General features: G+C 51.7%; 2 protein-coding genes and 2 long non-coding RNA genes across 9 annotated transcripts in view; 2 read left to right on the forward strand and 2 right to left on the reverse strand.

The window, feature by feature from the left end:
* Window positions 1–14,221, reverse strand: part of ITGA1 (integrin subunit alpha 1) — a 118,724-nt gene extending 104,503 nt beyond the window's left edge. The window contains exon 1 of the mRNA XM_070411758.1: window positions 13,795–14,221. Within this exon, the coding sequence (XP_070267859.1) occupies window positions 13,795–13,855 (61 nt within the window). The 5' untranslated portion in view covers window positions 13,856–14,221. The remainder of the gene's footprint in view (window positions 1–13,794) is intronic.
* Window positions 1,100–3,940, reverse strand: PELO (pelota mRNA surveillance and ribosome rescue factor). The gene is made up of 2 exons (XM_070411759.1): window positions 2,583–3,940; window positions 1,100–1,825 (listed from the first exon to the last, which is right to left on the reverse strand). Exons 1-2 carry the CDS (start codon window positions 3,306–3,308, stop codon window positions 1,397–1,399), a joined length of 1,155 nt encoding a protein of 384 aa, XP_070267860.1. The 5' UTR covers window positions 3,309–3,940; the 3' UTR covers window positions 1,100–1,396.
* On the forward strand, window positions 3,838–9,993 carry LOC139008483 (uncharacterized). Its single transcript, XR_011471152.1, has 4 exons — window positions 3,838–4,065; window positions 4,792–4,900; window positions 5,491–6,498; window positions 8,844–9,993. It is a non-coding gene; the product is annotated as an uncharacterized lncRNA (long non-coding RNA).
* LOC139008482 (uncharacterized) lies at window positions 13,033–16,193 on the forward strand. Of its 6 annotated transcripts, none has more exons than XR_011471147.1 (3): window positions 13,033–13,796; window positions 15,036–15,112; window positions 15,368–16,193. It is a non-coding gene; the product is annotated as an uncharacterized lncRNA (long non-coding RNA). The 6 variants fall into 6 exon arrangements; XR_011471148.1 differs by having other exon boundaries at window positions 13,034–13,796; window positions 15,039–15,112; XR_011471151.1 differs by lacking the exon at window positions 13,033–13,796 and adding an exon at window positions 14,298–14,516 and having other exon boundaries at window positions 15,039–15,112.
* Window positions 16,194–20,082: the final 3,889 nt, after the last annotated feature.

The following is a 20,082-nucleotide window of genomic DNA, read 5'->3' on the forward strand; positions in this document are numbered from 1 at the left end:
CCTGAGAGTAAGATTCATTGTCAATCAGGTTCTAAAGTTCATAATCTTGGTGGCTTCATTTACGTACCTCCACTACATGATTTAATAACATACTTTTTATATATTTTAAAGTTAAATATTCATGGAGTTTTAATGAAATGACGATCTGACTTATTTTTAGATGAGGATGTAGATGTGTAAAAAAGTGAATTTAATGCCTATGGAGGTATCTATTCCTCTTTACAAATAAAAAGCTCAAGTTAGCTGGGAAGTTTATAAAAAATAATTCCCAAACCTGGTATTCACAACAGCAGAAAGACCCAGACTCAGAAAGGAGGATCAAAAAGTTTACTTAGTATCTGTCCCTACTTGAGGTAGGAACATTGATCCTGGGTTACAAATGAATTGTCACTCTTTCTTCATAAGGCTGTTCCTAATTATTGATAAACTGAGGATTATAAAGGGTCAAGCTGCAATTTCAACAGGGCTCCCTCCTTAATGATTAGAAATGCATATCAAAAAAACGTAATAGGATGTAGAGAAAGTCCAGTAGTAATGTGAAAACACACAGAAATAGCATTAAGTGTAGCTATGACCGGCCAAAAAATACATACATAGTGTGGCAGTGCAAACAAATGGGTCCGGACTGGGGGGACCCCTTCCTACTTTGCCACAAATTAGCCATCTAACAGCAAATCCGACCCCCAGTCTCATCTGAAAACGAAGGGCACCTCAAAGAGATGACCTTGAGAGTCTCTAGCAGACCAAAGCTCTATGATCCAAAAAGAACTAGCGAAGCGGTCCTCAAAGCAACTATGATTAATTCTAATTAAAGAAAATCCCAGAGTTGCTTCAACATGATTGGTTTAACAAGTCTCTTAAGGGAAAAAACATGTTAAATTTGCCTTCAAAAAAGTCTACTATTTGGCTATCACTGAAAATAGCAAATGACTTTTTTAAAAAAAAGGCCTGTAGGGCAAGTGGGGAGAAACGGATCCCTAAGCACATAGAGCAAGCCCGCCAGGCAGAAACCAAATAAACAACGTAAATGAGGAAAATGAAACGTGAAGAGCCTTTCCTAAGGAAAACGGTTTCGAAGCATGGACTATGGGACTTGATCTCTCCCGAAGAATACACAGGGATTATATTAAATACACACAGTGTTTCTGAGTACAGCCCACAACTCACGATTCCGAGGTGAAATGACCCTCATTAATAAATGTGGTAGTGCATGGAGATCATTCCCTTTTAATTTATTGTTCAGTTTTAAATACGTGTCCCGCCAGCCACAGAACCCCTGGTGGGACGGCCCCTGCGAGCATCACACCTGCTGCTCCGGCAGCTTCCGCCACGAGGCTGCTGAGAAGCGGCGGCCGTGGGCAGGGGGCACCCGGCTGTCCGAGGGCAAGTCCCCCCGTCAATCTTCTTCCGAGCTGGAATCCTCCTGGTCGGAGAGCTCGGGGACGGGGAAGCGGAGGATGGCGGCGACCCCCGTCAGCTGGCTGAGCTGCTCCCCCGACACGTGCAGGCTGGAGAAGATCCGCACGGTGCCCGCGTTCTCCTTCACGCTGTCCACCAGCCGCACGTACCGGCTCCGGGTGGCCACCTCCTGGTGCCGGAAGAGCTCGTCGCTGATGAGCAGCGTGTCGATGGCCGTGGCCTCGTTGGCCTTCTCCACGTGCTTGAGTCCGTAGCAGGCGCGATCGGGCTCGTGCTGCAGCATCTTGTAGAAGTCGTCCAGGGCCTTCACTTCCCCGGCAGCTTTCGTGTCCGACAGGCGGCTGGCCACCGTGGGGTCACACAGCACCTCCTTCAGGGAGTACTTGTGTCCGGAGGAGGCGTGGACCTGGGACGGCAGGACAGGTCAGACACAGGATCTCTTAGCGCTCCGTGACCCAGCCCGCCACGACCAAAAGCAGTGCAGGCTTCATATGCTCAGGACTCCGGCCGCGGTGTACTGCACACACTGGCCAGCTAGTTCCTGGCTCTTTGCACATCGCACTTACAATCCCCGTCAAATGAAGACTTTCTTCCCTGCCCTAGCCAGTGTGGCTCAGTGGATAGAGCGTTGGCCTGTGGACTGAAAGGTCCCGGGTTCCATTCCGGCCAAGGGCACGTGCCTGGGTTGTGAGCTCGATCCCCAGTAGGGGGCGTGCAGTAGGCAGCCGATCAATGATTCTCTCATCACTGATGTTTCCATCTCTCTCCCCCTCTCCCTTCCTCTCTGAAGTCAATAAAAATATATTAAAAAAAAAAAAAAAAGACTTCTTCCCTGACACTGTTCCCAGGTCTAAAGCTTCAGGAATCGTTTCTTTGTTGTTATTATTTATTTTAATCCTCACCAGAAGGTATTTTTTCCATTGATTTTTTTTTTTTTTGAGAGTGGGAGGGAGAGGGAGAGACAGAGAGAAACACCGATGTGAGAGAGACATCAATTGGTTGCCTCTCCTGGTACCTGCCCTTGACGGGAATCGAACCTGGGACCCTTCAGTCCGCAGGCCGACGCTCTACCCACTGAGCTACACCGGCCGGAGCAGGGATAGTTTTTCCTCCCGCCCCCCCCCCGAAGCTGTGCATGCTCAGCCCCCGGACCGAGGGCTCACCTGCAGGAACTTGGACCGGTTCTCCAGCAGCACCTTGTTGTCCGTCTTCACCGCCTGCTGGAACATGTAGTCGCAGAACTGCTCCCGCACGAAGCCCGGGCTGGCCACCAGGACGCACTTGACCACGTCGAAGTGGATGTGGCGCTGCACGGCCTGCACCACCTGCTCGTAGAAGCGCTCCAGCGCGCGGTCGTGCTGGCTGCAGTTGCCGCGGCGCTTGCGGGGGATGCTCACCTCCACCTTGGCGCGGGTCAGGGTCATGCTGGGCGTGACCAGGCAGACGTGCGCCAGGCCCTCCTGCATGACCACGGCCGCCACGTCGGCGCTCCAGGCGGGGTCGCAGGCCTGCTCGATGCGCGCCAGCACCACGCTGTCCCACTGCTTCTTGGCCAGCGTGAACTGGCGGTTGGGCTCCAGCTCGATGGTGTGGTAGGCGCCCATCTTCACGTACTCGTTCTCCTGGAGGTTGGTGCCCCGCACCCGCAGCTGGCAGGCCTGCGAGTCGAAGTCGATGGCCTCCACGCACAGGGTGAGCGTGGTGCGCACGCGGCTGCTGCCCACGCTGCCCGTGGACGACTCGGTCTGCACCTTGCGGATGGTGGAGGCGCGCAGGCTGTCGCCCACCTGCACCAGGTTGTACGTGTGCCACATGTCCTCGGGCTCCTCGGGCACCAGGGTCACCTGGCCCGCGTTGTCCTTCTCGATGTCCTTCCTCAGGAGCTTCATGGCGCGGGCGGGGGCGCGGCGCCGATGGAGGGACCGCGGGGTCCCCGCGGGCAGAGGGGACCGGCCGTCCCGCCGGGAAGGGGGCGGGGCCCGCCTACAGGTTCCCACCGGCGCGGGTGGCGGGAGGAAGGACCGGCTCCGGCCGGCCGGGGAGCAGGGACACTCACTCCAGTCCCGCCATTGTCAGTCTCGGGCGCCGCGACCCACCGGCACGAGGGACCCCCTTAGGGAACTCCGTCCCGTCCGCGTTCCGGCCGCCGGCGCCGACCCAGCGGCTGATGCAATGGGGGCGCATGCGCAGCCGGCGTCCCCCGCCGCCCCGCCCCGCCCCGCCCCGCGCACGTTTGACGTCCGGCGGGGGGCGGGGCCTCAGCTTGCGGGCGCGCAGGCGCAGTGCGCGGGGAGCGGCGCCGGACGCTGAGCCTCCCAGGGGGCCAGACTCCGTGCTTCCCGGCGAGCCCGGGATTTTAATGCTCAAGTTGCACTTTCCACGCCTTCCCTTCCCTTCCTTCCTTTCCCTTCCCGTGGGTGAGGGCGCTGGGGCAGGAGAGGGAACGTGTGCACTTTCTAAAGCTGCGTGCAGCCGCCACGCTCCTTCTCCCTTCGCGTAAATCCAGTTTCAAAACTTACCTAAAACGAAAAGGAATTCTCAAAAGTGCTGACCTGGCCCCGAAGCTGCAAAGTAGGCTTTGCTCTCGCCTCGCCCGGCCTCGGACGCTGCACTGCACGCCACCGCCCGGGGCCTGATCGGCACGAGGTCAGAGCAGCTCCCGGGAGGGAGGGACCCCAGGACCCAGGATCCCAGAGCCCAGCACCCAGGGTCCCAGCACCCAGCACTCAGGGTCCCGGAACCCGGAGCCCAGGGTCCCAGCACCCGGAGTCCTAGCACCCAGCACTCAGGGTCCCAGCACCCGGAGTCCTAGCACCCAGCACCCAGGGCCCCAGCACCCGGAGTCCTAGCACCCAGCACCCAGGGCCCCAGCACCCAGGGTCCCAGCGACCCGGGTGGGCGGCCTCAGCCCGGCTGCTCTGCGCGGCGAGGGCTCTAGGGTGGGGGTTGGGTCACAGGAACTCAGGCGGGACGTCGCTGTCACCGCTGAGCCCAGGTTTGGAAGTGGGGAAACGGACCCACTAGGTCCTAGTGACTAGGGCCCGGATCTGACAGCCACAGGACTGATGATAAAGCAAACCCTAAGGCACTTAACCTTCGCCGGGGCTGGGCGGCTTGAGTGGGGATTGTCTCTTAAAACCCGGGAATAGAAAACCCAGCCGGCTTCTCCTGTGAGCTCAGAGAGGGAGGAGGGCGGAGCAGTCCTGCGCACACCTCTCACCATCTCCTTTCCTGGCTACTGCGAGTGGCCTTGAGGGGAAGCTTGCCACCCTGAACCTGGGAGACAGGGATGAAAAGGAGGGATTGCCTTGGGCACAAATCTTAATACACGAGTCTCAGTGACCTTCCTCAGAGCTTCTCTTTCTTACGCAGTGACCCTGCAAGAGTCCCTTGCACACAGTAGGCACTCGTATCTGGATGCCAGAATGGCAAGCTGAGAGGACCAGATTCACCAGAGGCAGCTCTATGAACATTATCACAGGTAATGCGATCAGGCCCTGGTATTTCCTCAGCTATAGTTCATTTAATTTCACAATTTAGTCTAAAAAGTAATTCCTCTTACTTTAAAACTGCTGTGATCCTGCAGCAGTCTATGGTACTTTCATTCTTTACTGAGGACACGAGGAAAAGACCATGATTTAGCTCTGTTGCTTTAAATTCTAATGTTATAGTAATTTATTGGTTCTTTGAAAAAAGAAACCTTTACATCAGTAACTTTATATCTATTTTTTCTATAATATTTTATTTCTGTGAATCTCTCCAGAAGAAAAAAAGTTAGTGGTGTTATTACCGCCAACAGTTTTCAATTTGTTGCTGTTGACATACTTGTAGCGTCTCCAAAAAAAAAAAGTCTTGATTGAGCTACAAGTCTAGCTTCCTGGATGGAAATTCTTACCCTGTAAGTTGTTTCCCTGTAACTCTAGGGCAGTCCTCAGTCTCTTTGAAACTCAGTTTCTTTTCCTTAAAAGTTGAGGGAACTGAATTCAATACCTAACAACTGTTTTAAGTGTAAACAGTAGCTGCAACAGTAGTTGAAAAACTAAAACAATCCCCATGATCTCACCCGAACAGATTTACTTTCAGTTCTGCATATGACCTTTTCAGTCGGATTCCTGCTATGGCTCACGTTAGCTGTAAAACATCGGTACTGAGTTTAATACTTGCACACCAAGACTCAGCAGACCTGAGTTCTGGTCTTTTCGAGTTAGATTCTAGCAACTTGAGATAAATTCTCCTAACCTCTACCAACCGGAAGCTTTTCATTCGGAATTGTAAATGAGGTTATTGGTCCTGCCTTCCTCACTTGACATCTTTATGAGGTCCTGATGAGAGGATGCTGCTCGGTGAACGGTGAACGGCAGTGCTCTGTGAACACGGAAGGTGCTAGGCCGCGTGCCTGGCTTGAAGCTGGATATCTGGATCAGACATAGCAAGGGGCGAATGCAGCCTTGGAAAAACACATGGCTCAGCAAAGCTGACGGATGGACAGTCTGCTGGGCCCATTCATTTACTCCAGTACTAGCACCTCTTCTCCAGGAAAGCCAACTTAGGCCAGTCCTGCTGCATAAAGCAGTTCGTGCCTCTCATCGGTGCATTGGGCGACATTCCTCCTTCCTATTACAACAGGTTCCAAATGGTTGGCCTGACAGCAGCAGGGATGATGGGCTCCCAAAAGGTGGAACTCCTGTCTGAGCACCTTGGGCTCAGCACACGAGGGGCCGTACACGTTTACTGGGCTCTCCCTCTCTTTTATTGCACCGCTTACGCTACTACAACTGAACGCATCTGTTCCCTCCTCAGCACCTTGGGGGCTCTTCCTGCCAGAGCTTCTTTGCTCATCTGTGGCTTCTCTCAGGCTGGGAGCCTTTTAAGGGCAGAGACCGCCTTCTGTTTGTCTTTGTGTTCCTGGAACCCAGCGCAACAGCGGCCTCACCACAGTTATCACATGAAAGAATGAGTGGGTGTGAGCCCTCCTCTGGTTCAGAGCTGTTAACCTGTCTGTCACAGACATCTTACAAGTAGGAAGTCACATGCTGCTTTGCAGTGTTACTAACATTTTGAAAGAAGATTACTCTCAAGGTAAGTTTCTATAAACCTATTTCCATTTTTGAGCTATCCATGGTCAGATAAGTAAAATGATTATTTTAAACATCTTATCGAAGGGAAGACCTTAAAAAATCTTAAAATAATGTATAACAACAGTTGCTCTTATTATACACGATTTGGAAAATGATCTTTACAGGATAAGCAGCCAGAGCTCTGGGTATGAAAATCCAGCAGTAAAGGCAATTTTTTAGCCTCAGACGGTAAAAAGATGCCTGAGTGGCCCCCACAAGCCAGGCTGAGGGACGATGGAAGCATTATTCGGCAAATCCAGTCAAAGGAGAAAAGGAAAAGGGAAAGTTTCTTTTGTCTAAGGAACCTGTACTCACTACCTAAATTTCCTGCGATTAAAAATACGTACTTGCAGTTGTTCCTAAACAATACAAAGCCTCTTCCTACCAAATAAATAAAATCATACCAACAAGGCATGTAGCTCCATTCCCTTGAATATCTGAATTACAGTGATTTCTCAGTTCATATTTCTCACTTGTTCTGTTGATGGAGATCTACTCTTTAGATAAAGCAATATTAATGTTTTAGCACTAAAGTGAATTTTTAAAAATAAATTATTTTATTGATTTCAGAGAGGAAGGGAGAAGGAGAGAGAGATAGAAACATCAATGATGAGAGAGAATCATGGATCGGCTGTCTCCTGCCCGCCCCCTACTGGGAATGGAGCCAGCAACCGGGGCATTGCCCTTGACCGGAATCGAACTATGACCTCCTGGTTCATAGGTTGACGCTCAACCACTGAGCCATGCCAGCTGGGCTAAAGTGAATTCTTAACACCAACCAGCATACACTTTTACCTCCTTCTAAGACTTAGCTGACTTCCAGTCGACCTTGTAAATGACAGAAGACGTTAGATGAGAATTAGATCCCTTCACACCGCCCTCTGACCCACCACGAGGACAGAAAGTTAGGGTTTGGTTATTTTATCACCACCTTTCCCCCGAGGCTTCCTTTTAAAGGGGTTGAGAGGAAGCTCTGTTTTAGGATCTGGTGAGGCTGCTGGTGCCAGAAGAGCAATTAGCCCTGAGTCAGATACGAGCTTGACTCGGGAGGAGAACTGAGAGGGACAGTGTTCACATCTTCGTATCCAGAAGCAATGTCATTTGTATCCAGACAGAGTGTGTTCCAGCTTTAACGAAGCCCTTTCTGAAAATACAAAGAAATGTGGCAGAAAACGGCCACGTGGTCCACTGCATGTTATTGATTGTGATGATCAGAGGCACTTCGCCCCTGGAACCAGGGGACAGCTCTGGAACTGGGAGACAGCTGATAGTCGTGCAGTTATAATTGGATTGGCGGCACTTTCCTTGCTTAGTGGTGGTTAAGTTATGGTGCATTATTCAATTGATGACAGTTTCCATTCAATTAGGTATAAATATGGTGGGGATATAACTAAAGGAGACAATGTGATCCCTTAAGTATTTTATGAATTTGTCTATATTCTTTCATGAATCACTCAATAAGTTATTCTTAGATGCGAAGGATAATTAACAGACAAAGATCCTACCCTCGCAGAATACCAGCAAGCTGGGAAGACAACCAGATGTTTAATTATAATATCATGTGATATGTTACAGAAGCAAAGGTCCTTGGGTCTCCGGGGGAGGGGGTGCAATTTAGTCCAGTGGGTTTCTTGTAAATGACATTCCCATGGGGACCTGAGGGTCACTATAGTGTGAGTAACTCTATGCAAAGGCCCAGTGGCTTCGGAGGAGCTGGCACAACCCAGGAGCTGAAAGAAGCTCAATATCTCGCAGACAGGAATATACTCGGCTCATTTCTTTTTATTGATTTCAGAGAAGAGGGAAGAGGGAGAGAGAGATAGAAACATCAATGATGAGAGAGAATCACTGATCTGCTGCCTCTTGCATGGCCCCCTTAATGGGGATGGAGCCCGCAACCTGGGCATGTGCCCTGACCAGGAATCAAACTGTGACCTCCTGGTTCACAGGTCGATGCTCAAACACTGAGCCGCTGACGGGGCTATTCGGCTCATTTCCATGTCTTGATACTGCACTTGCTTTGAGAGAGAATACAATTCTCCAGTCACAGACGCTCTGAACGGGCAGTGTATTCTGACAGCAGCATTGTGGCAACAATGCCAAGTAGCTTTCTTCTCAAGTTTTTAACATGAATTCAAATACCCTATTTTGTGTTTCATACAACAGAAGAACAGTGTAGATTTAAAAAAAAAAAGGCATTTTGATCCTTAATTTTCTGAATATACAGGGTGGGGCAAAAGCAGGTTTACAGTTGTCCCTATGGAAACTAGCAACACAAATCCTGTGAGTTTACCGCTGTCTTTACAGATATTATAATGACCAGAACGTCTCTCCATCTTGTGATTCCCGGCCACCCACTATAAGCCATTGGAGGCCGCATGCTCGTTATGGGCAGGTGGCTGACTTCCTCCCATGTCAGCCATCGCCCCACTGGACCTCATGGTGAAGAGGAGATCTTGCCCGTGAAGAAAGTCACAAGAGAAGACCCGTCCTTCTAGGCCCGTGGTTGGCAAACTGTGGCTCATGAGCCACATGTGGCTCTTTGGCCCCTTGAGTGTGGCTCTTCCACAGAATACCATGTGCGGGCGCACACGTACAGTGCGATTGAAACTTTCGTGGCCCATGCGCAGAAGTCGGTATTTTGTGGAAGAGCCACACTCAAGGGGCCAAAGAGCCGCATGTGGCTCGTGAGCCGCAGTTTGCCGACCACTGTTCTAGGCCAACGAAACTGTTTGCAGGAAGGAGAGACCTGTAACTTCACAAGGGCCACCCTATGGTTGTATTCTTAATAACCAGAGCGAGCACTGTCATTAGGTTATACTTCATGTCGGGTAAGACAAAGACATCATCTGATTGCACTATAAACCTGAAAGTCGTGAAAAAAACAGACTCACTGACATCATCACTTAGATCCTTATCAGAGCCCTTTAGGCGGCTCCTGGGTAAACTTTGGAGGTTGAGCAAGAAGGAAGAGGACTGACATTCAGACGGCGCGTGGATGGCAGGTTTCAGAGCAGAAGATGTGAGGCAGAAACCGGAGCTGAGCACAGGAGTTGCCATTTACTACTTGTGTGACTTTGGATAAATGACTTTAACCTCTTTCGGTTCCTTCATCTCTGAAACATGGGTAACAGTTCCAAATTTCCCCTTTTAGTAAGACGGAAATGAAATAGTACATGTAGAGTTCTGGGTGCAGGGGCTCACGCATAACATGTTGTCAATATGTGTCTCGCATCATGAGGTCATGTTATTTCTTCTCCGTTGTATGTTTGACCTTTGGCCTCTGGGAGGTTGCCATCTATTTGGACATGGCCAGTGGGAGGGGTGGGCACAAAATGAGGGAGTGGGCTTCAGCTCTGGCACCAGGTCCTGGCTTTTCTTCCCTCTGTTGTCTTCCCACTGTTAGGGGCTCCCCCATCTCTTCAGTTCCTCTGTAAACAGTCCTTTCATTAAACTCCCTTCCGCTAATCCCTTTATACATGCTACTAGTTTTTGACTGGGACTCTGACAGACATAACATAACCATGAAGACTTTATTTGGACATAAGGGAGGACATCTTTCCAAATGAATCATCCTATCTAATAATAGACAAACATGGTAATTGACCGTACCTTCGCTACGCCTGCCATGGGCTAATCAGCGAGATATGCAAATTAACCGCCAACAAAGACGGCGCGAAGCCGGCGGAGCTTAGACGCAGCGAAGGCTTTGAAGGCGGCTCCAGCTGGAGCGAAGGCCTGGTTTCCGGGTGCCAGAGGAAAACCAGTGCCGGCAGCCAGGGGAAGGGAAGGCCTATTGCATGAATCTTTTCATGCAACAGGCCTCTAGTTTTTAAATATTGGAAACTGCCAATCCAAGACAGTTCTAACCCTAATGGAGATGCATTGCGATGGTGGCGGTTTGCTGTGAGGGAAACAGGTTGGAAGGCTGGGGAACGTGTGTCTAGAGGGCAGTGGTGGTGGGAAGGAAGGGTGGGGTTCTCTTCTAGATGCATAAAGCCACGAGGCCATGGCCACGGGAGCAAAGTGAGCAAGAGGATCATGGGCAAAGGAAGGAACTGTGACTGCTGTCATGGGAAGTTATGTTCGGGGTTTGTTTGTTTTTTAAAGAATTGACTTGTAGAGCGTGAAAAGGAGGGAGGGAGAGAGCCAGTGCCAGAGCGAAGCATCCATCGGTTTCCTCCCGCATGTGCCCTATTGGGGATCCACCAGGGGATTGAACTCGCAACCTGCGTATGTGCCCTGACCGGGAAAAGAACCTGCCGCCTGTGCCTACAGGATGGCGCTCCAACCAGCTGAGCCCCACCTGGAGGGCCATGTTGAGAGATTTTAATGTGCAAAATAACGCCCCCACAGATGTCCATGTCCCAATCAGTGGAGCCTGTGAATACGTTTCCTTATATGGCAAAAGGGACTTAGCAGATGTGACTACATTGAAGACCTTCAGATGGGAGGGACCCTGGGCCATTCAGGGGGCCAAGGTGATGGGAAGGGGCCTGTAGGAGGCAGGCGAGAGAGTCAGAGGCGAGGAAAGAGCTGACAGGCCACTCTGCTGGCGTGGGAGGTGGCAGGGGAGCCCCAAGCCCGGGCTGCAGGCGGCCCCTGCAGCTGGACAAATTGCCCCTGGAGCCTGCTGACCACACACCACTGTGCTGCCCCCTGGTCCCAGCCCGGAGACTTCCGACCTGGGAACAGGAAGGTAGGACACGTGTCTTGTTTTAAACCATCAAATCCGTGGCAATCTGTCCCCACAGCAGCAGGAGACTGACAGGAGGGTGAAAGGAGGTACAGGGAGCTAGATAGGCCACACCTGCGTGGCCAGTTGAGAATGTTTTATTTTATCTGAAGATGACAAGGAACCACCAGAGTGTTCTGACTAAAAACTCAGATATAATGGGAATTACTTGTGACCAGCATCGGGTAGAATTTGGGTTCAGACGAGACAGGAAGTGCGCCCTGCAGGAGTGTGCGCTGGGGCTGGGACCCAGGTTGGGTGTGGATTGATGCCTCCATGAGAAGTTTCCAAGCAACCTGACAACGCGACGACTGACAGGAAACCAGCAAAGAAAAGGAAGAGAAGTCCAATTTCAGATCCTTGCATTGTGAAACGGGCGTAAATATAGCACGTGAGGAAGCTGTTAACTCAGACACAGTAACTTCTTAGATTCTACACTTCAATATGATTAACATATAGATGTATACACATAGACACACACAAAAGGGAAGTAAATGTGATTTTGAAATATCTATGCACCATTTCCCTTTAAGTCCCTTCCTGGAATTAGCAAGGCGCCTTATCCCAACAATCGCAGAAAACCCACAGTACGCAACCTGGGACGGTTTTAGACCTGGAGAAATAGATGCAGCGGAACCGAAAAATGCTTCTCTATGTACAGGCAGATATGGAAATAATTACATGTGTAAGTGATAAAGTTACATATAAATGAAAAATCATACACAGATGAGATTGTAACTTCTGAACCAACACTTTCTTAAGCCTTGTTCTTGTCTTTTTGGAGGCCATGCGAGTATCATTTGACCATTTCTGCCTTAGCAACTGCTTATTTGGCAGAGTGAAAGGCACCGTTTGAATAGTTAGTAAGCAATTCGGATTTTGCACAACAAAAACAGGCCAGTCACCTCCAAACAATTTGAGCCAGAAAAAGCATCAGAGGTCAAACGTGTAAAGCAATGGTTCTCAACCTTCCTAATGCCGCGACCCTGTAATACAGTTCCTCATGTTGTGGTGACCCCCAACCATAAAATTATTTTTGTTGCTACCTCATAACTGTAATTTTGCTACTGTTATGAATCATCATGTAAATATCTGATATGCAGGATGTATTTTCATTGTTACAAATTTAACATAATTAAAGCATAGTGATTAATCACAAAAACAATATGTAATTATATATGTTTTCCGATGGTCTTAGGCAACCCCTGTGAAAGGGTCGTTCGACCCCCAGGTGGAGAACCGCTGGTGTAAAGGGTTGTTACAGAAGCTGAGAAATTAAACCATCCACTGGCTCCGAAGCTGCCCGAAGTGTGGGTGGCTGGACATTTCCCTCGGAGTGGGAACTGCTGGGACGAACTGCCAGTGGCTCATCACCAGCTCCCACACCAGCCCGCGGTGGGAAAAAGAGGAACTCTGCTGCGGACCACCCCTTTCCAAGTGATCTGCTTGGAAGTTAACCCTCGGCCCTCTGAGCCGGGCGACACCGGCTGGCTCCCCCGGTTTTGGTGGTAAAACACTAGATTAACAGCACCAATGAGCACCCCACTGTGAGGACACGGAACAATCCAATTCTGAGGATATTCGCCAAAGCCAGCCATTCATTAACCCCTTCACCTGGTCATTTAAAAAAAACACAAAACTGCACCCATCTGCCTTCTCTCTTTGACCATTCAACCTTTCCTCCCCAATTAGAAACTGGTAAAAAAAAAAAAAAAAGAAAGAAAGAAAGAAAAAGAAAGAAAGAAAAAGAGAAGAGAAGAGAAGAGAAAAGAAAAGAAAAGAAAAGAAAAGAAAAGAAAAGAAAAGAAAAGAAAAGAAAAAAGAAAAGAAAAGAAAAGAAAAGAAAGTTGTGACCACGGGTTAATCGCTGGGAAAAATCTGGGAAAACCCTAGGAGTCGCCGCTCTCTAAATTGACGGCACTTTGCATCGCCACCGTGTGTTTAGGTCGCTCCTCAAAAGCACCTACTTCGGCACAACTGACAGCACCCACTGCGCGCTGCCTCTGTGCGCGGCACCCCGTCGCCTTTGCAGGGCGAGCGCTCCCTGCCTCCCTCCCCCTCGGTGCCCCGTCCGCTCCGGGGCCCGGGCAGGCGCACGTCGGGCCGAGCAGCCTTTCTGCCCGGGTCCCTGCGAGTCCTTGCGCAGCAGAAAAACTTCGCAAACTTGGCGGCGGGAAGAGGCGGCCGTGCCCGCCCGGAGCACCCGAGGGCCGGCGCCCGGCGCCCTCTAGTTACCTCGCTCCCGGGAGGGGGGCGCCGGCGGCAGAGCCCGGCCACGCCGCGCGCATCGGCAAAACAACTGGAGCCAAGAGTCCGCTCCACCGCCCCGTCTCCGCGCTGCCTCCCTCCCTCCCACCGCCGGGGTGGAGGGCGGCGACCCGACTGCCACCCGATTCCCACCCGAGGCCAGACGCCCAGGCTCCGCTCCGGCCTCCCACCCGCCCAGACGCCCCGAGCGCCCGCGAGTCCCCCGCGCCGTGCGCCCCCCTCCCCGAGCCCGGCCCGCGCGCAGGAGATGCTCACCGGTGAGGAGCCAGCAGCCGCTGACGGCGAGCCCCGGGCGGGCGGGGCGCCGGGGGGCCATGGCCGGAGCGGCCGCGGGTGGCCGGGCAGGAGCCGGCGGGACCGGGGGCGGGAGCCGCGCGCGGGGCCCCTCCGCCGCCGCCCTCCGCTGCGGGTCGGGGTCGCTGCCTGTCCGCCGCCGGGTGCTCCCTGGTGCTTCCCACGGAGGCTTCTCAGTCCGCTCCACGCGGGTCACATCGCAGACGCCGCGCCGCCCGCCCCTTCGCGCTGCGGCTCGCGGAGCCTGGCGGCCGCCCAGCGGCGGGACGTGGACAAATAAAGCCGCGGGCGCGGGGGCCAAGTCCGCCGGCCGCGGACCTTAAAGGGACATCAGCGCGGGAGCGGCTCCCCAGGTGCAGGGAGACTGCGAGGGCGGGACCGGGGGGGGGGACGTGGCCGCCCTGTGGCTCCGCCTTCACACCGGCTCCTCGGGGCGGGGCGGGGGGGGGGGGGCGCCGGGCCTCGGGGAGGCTGCGTTCCTGGGTCCGACGCGGAGAAGGAGAAGGCGGCGGACGGTGTGCGGCGAGCGGAGCGGTTCAGACCCGCCGCGTCCTGCGCGCACTTGAATTTGGCCGCGGCCGCGCACGGGGCTGGGCGGGGCGGGGCGGGGGGGGGCGCAACCCCCCGACACGCCCACCCGGGGCTCCGCGTCCGCTTCTGCAGGGTTTGCTGCGCTCCTGGAGGTTCGGGGTGAAGAGGGGCTCGCTTTCCGCGGGGGAGACTGTGTGGCCAGCGGTGGGGCGCGGGGAGGAGGCGGGGAAGGGGAGGAGAGGCGCGCGGAGGGAGGCGGGTGGGCACAGCCCCGCGGAGATGGAATGTGCGTGGGCTCCGTGTCTGAGCCGATCGGGCTGTGCGCGCTGGACATGGGCGCCGCTGCTGCTGCTGCTGCTGCTGGTTGGTGTCCTTCTTGCTGCCGACTGTCCCGAGTGAGGGTGCACGCAGCACCCACCTTCCTGTGTTCCCTCCCGCCCCCGCTGCTCTCGGGACCGACGAGGGCGGGCACCTGGTCTGGTGGGTGGTACAGCCTCCCGGAGCCAAGAGCCACACGCAGGTGCGGGTGTCACGGAAGACCTGTCCGTGTTTTGGAGAATTTCAAAGAAAGGGGAGGAGTGGGTGAGGGCTGGGTGTGCACAGGTGGTGGAGGTAACGGGCTGGATTCAGCTCCATTCAGCTCAATCCCCCAACTAACCCGGTCTCTCCAGCAGGACCGGGCTGGGCAGGGCGAGGGCGCCACCCGAAGGAGGAGCCGTGGCTTAGACCGAATTCAGGTGCCGTGCAGGTAAGGCGAGGGCAGGGAGGGGAGGCCCACAGGGAAGACAGAATACACTGCCAGAAGTGGGGGGGGGGGGGGGGGGGGGTTATGACAACCAGAAGTGGGGAGCGGGGTGGGGGAGGGGGTGCTGAGGTGAGAGGTTGAAGGTCATCACATCACAGTAACACCCCATCAGCCACGAAGCCCTCTTACCGTTTCCTGGAAGTACATTGGGCGCCCCTTTTCCTTGGTCCCAGCTTTCATGTCTTTCTCCTTTCCTAGCACCGCCTTCAGAACAGCACAGAGAAGCCTCCTGGAAAACCGCTGGCGTAGCTCACAGTTCCTTCCATCAGCTTCTCCTGTTCAGCTCATTACCTAGGGCGTCTTTGTCTGCATTCACGCTCCGGACCCCAGCGTGGCTTTCCAGTCTCGCATCCTCTCTGCCTCGATGTCACCCACCTGCCTCCTGCTGTCTTGTTGGGAAAGCTTCGCGGAGAAGGCCTTTCTTGGGCACATCCCATCTCCCCGCCTACAGTCTCACATGTTTCGTGCCTCTCAGTGAGACCCTCAGGGCTCTGCACACCTGATATAACAAAAGCCTAATATGCAAAATGACCGACCGGTCCGAACGACCAGTCGCTATGATGCACACTGACCACCAGGTGGCAGACGCTTAACACAGGAGCTGCCCCCGGCCCACAGGCCCCAACCGGTGGCAGCGGCAGGTGCAGCGGGGCTGGGATGAGTGGGAGCAGTGCCAGGCCCAGACTAGGGGGTCCTCCCTGGCCGCCTGCCACTTCGCACACTACTACATCCCACATCCCCCGAGGGGGTCCCGAATGGCAAGAGGGCACAGGCCAGGCTGAGGGACCCCACCGGTGCACGAATCCACGCACCGGGCCTCTGGTAGTTAATAAGTGCTTACCCTTTGAGACAGCATGGAGGCGCCTGGAGAGTATCATGCTAAGTGAAATAAGCCAGTCAGAGAAAGACAAGTATCACATGATCTCACTCATATGTGGAATCTAATGAACAAAATAAACTGATAAGTCAAATAGATCCAGAGACACAGAAGCACGGAACAGACTAAGGAATCTCAGAGGGCAGGCGGGGGTGGGAGGGTGGGTGGGAAGAGATCAACCAAAGAACTTCTATGTGCACATATGCATAAGCCATGGACACGGACAATAGCGTGGTGAAGGCCTGGGGCGGGGGTAGAGGTGAGGGGGCGGGGGCAGGCTAGAAGGGGTCAATGGGGGAAAAAAGGGAACATATGTAATACTTTCAACAATAAAGATTTTTTAAAAATAAAAAAATGATTAATTGATTAATACTTAGACATTTAAAACTATAATAAATACTTGATTCTAAACTATTGTTTTTTATTACATATGGATATATCTACATGGGCTTATAGAAAATTGCAATACATTGAAGGAAAAAAATAAAAGAAATTTTAAAGTTATATCTTATTGAAATAAAGTAGGGTTAAAACTTACTTATACTATGATCAAGGCTTTAATTACTGGGAACTTTCCCTTTCTTTTTTGCGGGGGTAATAAATATTTTATCTCCTCTGCAACTTACAAACTAATGCTGATCACCACCACGACCCCTGCTAAAGTTAATTTTCAGATGGGATATGAATCTTATGGCAACATTTATTGATCTTCATGTCAAATCAAGGCACATGTACAGGACTCCAGGGCCCAAATGAGTAGAACAGTTGATTTTCTCCTGAAAATCTGCTGTCATTAATTTCTTTCACTTGTAATTAGGAACAGAAGACAAGCGGCCTTGTGCTCACTTCTAACAGTGACGTCACATTGTAACCTGTTAGGGTAAGCAGGTTAATTAGGGAAATTACTGCTGGTCACACTGCAGGGACCTGAGATGGCAGCTCCCATAACCAAAATACAGTCACGAGATGTGGAGCCTGAACTTCACCACCAACCAACTGTTCAAAAATTATTATTGTGTAATGTTCTTGTGAGTGTTTTTTCACTTAAAATGTAAAATAGGTGTTCCTCCCGTCCTATTTCCTGAACAAGTCTGTGCCAGAAACCCGGTCCAAACACATCTGGGCAACGGGTACTGATGAAAAATATGAACTTTCGAATCCTGGCGAGGCGCGGCTGTTAACAGTGTAGGAAACTTCCCCAAGCTCCTGGGGAGACTCCCGCGTGGGTGACACACTCGGGCTCCGTGGGGAGGCGGCCCGGGTGGTGCCTGGCAAGGCTGTCCCATGCGTGGCACCGTCTGACTCACAGGAGCCAGCGCTCATTTCAAAGGGGAATTAATTCTACGGTAGCTGTGAGGCAGTTCTGGGACTATTGAGCAGGTTGGTTTAGTTCTTTTCCTTTAACCTGTTCCTAAAACATGAAATCAAGGAGGCGGGCTCTAAAATCACAGGAGTGCAACAAATAGATCAGTAATTGAACGAAAAAGACTGGCATGTCTGGTAATAATAAGACCACATAGGTATGTGGGGAAATACTCCTTAGTATTTAATACAAAGCAAATACATAGAAAGCATGTGTATAATTGGGCTCTAAAACAATTACTCTAAATAGCTCGTTTTATAATGATGTGTCTACTTTTCATCTGCTCTACCAGACCCTAACCTAATCGACACCAAGATAGTCAGTTCCTCCTTTTTATGCCAGCAGGTAATTCACTCACTCACACGGCTGTGGAGTTTCTTCTGTCCAGAGGAAGTCGTCTATATCCAAGGGATTCACAGATGTTAACGTGCTGGACTCTGTCCACAAGGACATGGCGAGCTCCCCAGAGACGTGCAAGAATGGCCTTTCTAATCGGGGCTGATGATCCCTAGACAAGAAGACAAAGTCAACAGGAGGAAAGCAACACGGTCCATAGAGAGGGTGGCACTGGAATTCAGCTTCGCAGGAAGTGGGCACGGGCTGCATGGGCAGAGGACAGGGTGCGGGCACTGTAGGCCGAGCAGCAGGGCGTGGATGAGTAGGATGGGATGGAAGGGAGGGTAGGCAAGTGGAGTGGGGCTGGATTTGAAAGGCTCCTAGAAGGAAGCCAAGGAATGTGGACGCCTCAGAAGCGAATACTTTCATAGTGCTGAGTGACGTATTCAAACAGTTTTCACCCTTTGTTTATTTTTTCCCTCTTCCTTGTTTCCTGAAGTGGCTTGATTTCATCTAATTTTTGCAGTTGAGGACATGAAATACATGAAATCTGTGAAGCACACAGTGAAACCTCCATCCCCTGAATTTCCAGGGAATGCCTTCTGTAAGGAAGCTTATTATTATTATTTATTATCAATAATTACAATACATGCACTACCAGAATAAAGGTGGAAGGTTGGACATAGTCTCTGACGAAAGAGCATAAATAGTCTAGACCAGTGGTCCTCAACCTTGGCTGCACATTAGAATCACCTGGGAATCTTTTTAAAATCCTGATTTCTGGGCCTCATCCTCCGGAAATTCTGTTTCTTTGTTATGGGGTGGGGCCACAACATTAGTAACAAAGAAACAGAATTTCCGGAGGATGAGGCCCAGAAATCAGAATTTTAAAAAGATTCCCAGGTGATTCTAATGTGCAGCCAAGGTTGAGAACCACTGGTCTAGAAGAATCATCTTTGGTGGTTCTTTCAAATTTACAGAAGATGAAAATAAAGGCACTTACTGTGATGCCTACAAAAGTTTAGCTACTCCAGCTGGACACCATACAATAGGTATTTAAAACTTAGTAAAGGCCTGGCCATGGTGGCTCAGTTGGTTGAGCATCGCCCCATGCACCGAGAGGTCTCTGGTTCGATTCCCAGTCAAGGCACAGGCCCGGGCTCAATCCCCAGTAAGGGGTGTGTAGGAGGTCGGCCACTGATGCTTCTCTTTCTCACCAGTGTTTCTCTCTCTCTCCCTCTCTCTTCCTCTCTCTTCCAAATCTGTAAAAACGTATTAAAAATTAGTAAAGATATATAATCAATATTGGACACTGTAAGCATTTTGACCCCAAAATTGATTCCTAGTGTGAAGGAAGCCGTGCGCTCACAGTCCTCCAAGTCCGCTGTGTGGGGTGAGGCCCGCTGACAGAGGGGAGCTTGGGCTTTTCATGAAACAAGCCATGGTGGTTGCTCCCTCTCCTGGGCAGGGATGTGAGGCAGCTGAGAGGAGAGCCAGAGGTTGCGAGATAAAAGCCACCCTGCGTGCCAGGTAAAGCCAGAAGGCGAAGCCACGTGTGAGCAGGCAATGGCGGTGGAGGCATGGTGGAGCAAGGTGTGAGCTCGAAGCCCTAAATCCCAGGCTCTGACTGGGGTTTTGTTTCAGGCGGCCCAGGTGTGCCGCGAAGGAACGAGAGGAGAATTTTATGGACCCGCTATGGAGTTCTGGCTAAATTTATCCCAGCTATAAAAAGTAATAGGACAAGTAATTATAATATTAAGTGTATTAGTAAGGCTAATAAAATGGAAATATTAAATAATCGTGTTTATATTGCGGGGAAGAATTTCACAGCCACAAAAACGAGGAGTATGAGAAAGGAGGCCATTTTCCTGAGAACACATGTCTCTCTTGAGCCCCCGGGATACTGTACTGAGAGTTAACTTAGTGTCCCCTTTCCTTTTCCCTTTTCTGAGCTTGACTTTATTTTTGTTTCCCCCTCACCCCCTAACTTAAGTCCTGCTGAGAAGAAAATATGACCAAGAGAATGAGTTTTCCTTTTCAAAGAGCTACAGAAAGTTGTCAAGCTCCTTGGATGAAAAAGAATCATAAAAGTGATAAGAATGGAGAGACACTGGGGACCCTAAGCTGGGGTGGTCTGGACCTAGAGAGACTGCAGGAGGGAGGTGGGGAGCATCCAGGCACCAGCATGGGGGGGCACCCACAGCTGGACCAGAGCCTGTTCAGCACCTGCCTCATTCACAGGTCGACCAGATGCTTTGAGGAAGCAGAGCGTCTCACCATGGCCGGACGCAGTGACATAAAGTCCGCCATCAGCCTGGCCAGCTGCTGTGCTGTCCT

This window comes from Myotis yumanensis, unplaced genomic scaffold (genome assembly GCF_028538775.1).
Source record: "Myotis yumanensis isolate MYYU_CA2020_CCGP unplaced genomic scaffold, mMyoYum1.0.hap1 SCAF_4, whole genome shotgun sequence".
NCBI classification, from domain to species: domain Eukaryota; kingdom Metazoa; phylum Chordata; class Mammalia; order Chiroptera; family Vespertilionidae; genus Myotis; species Myotis yumanensis.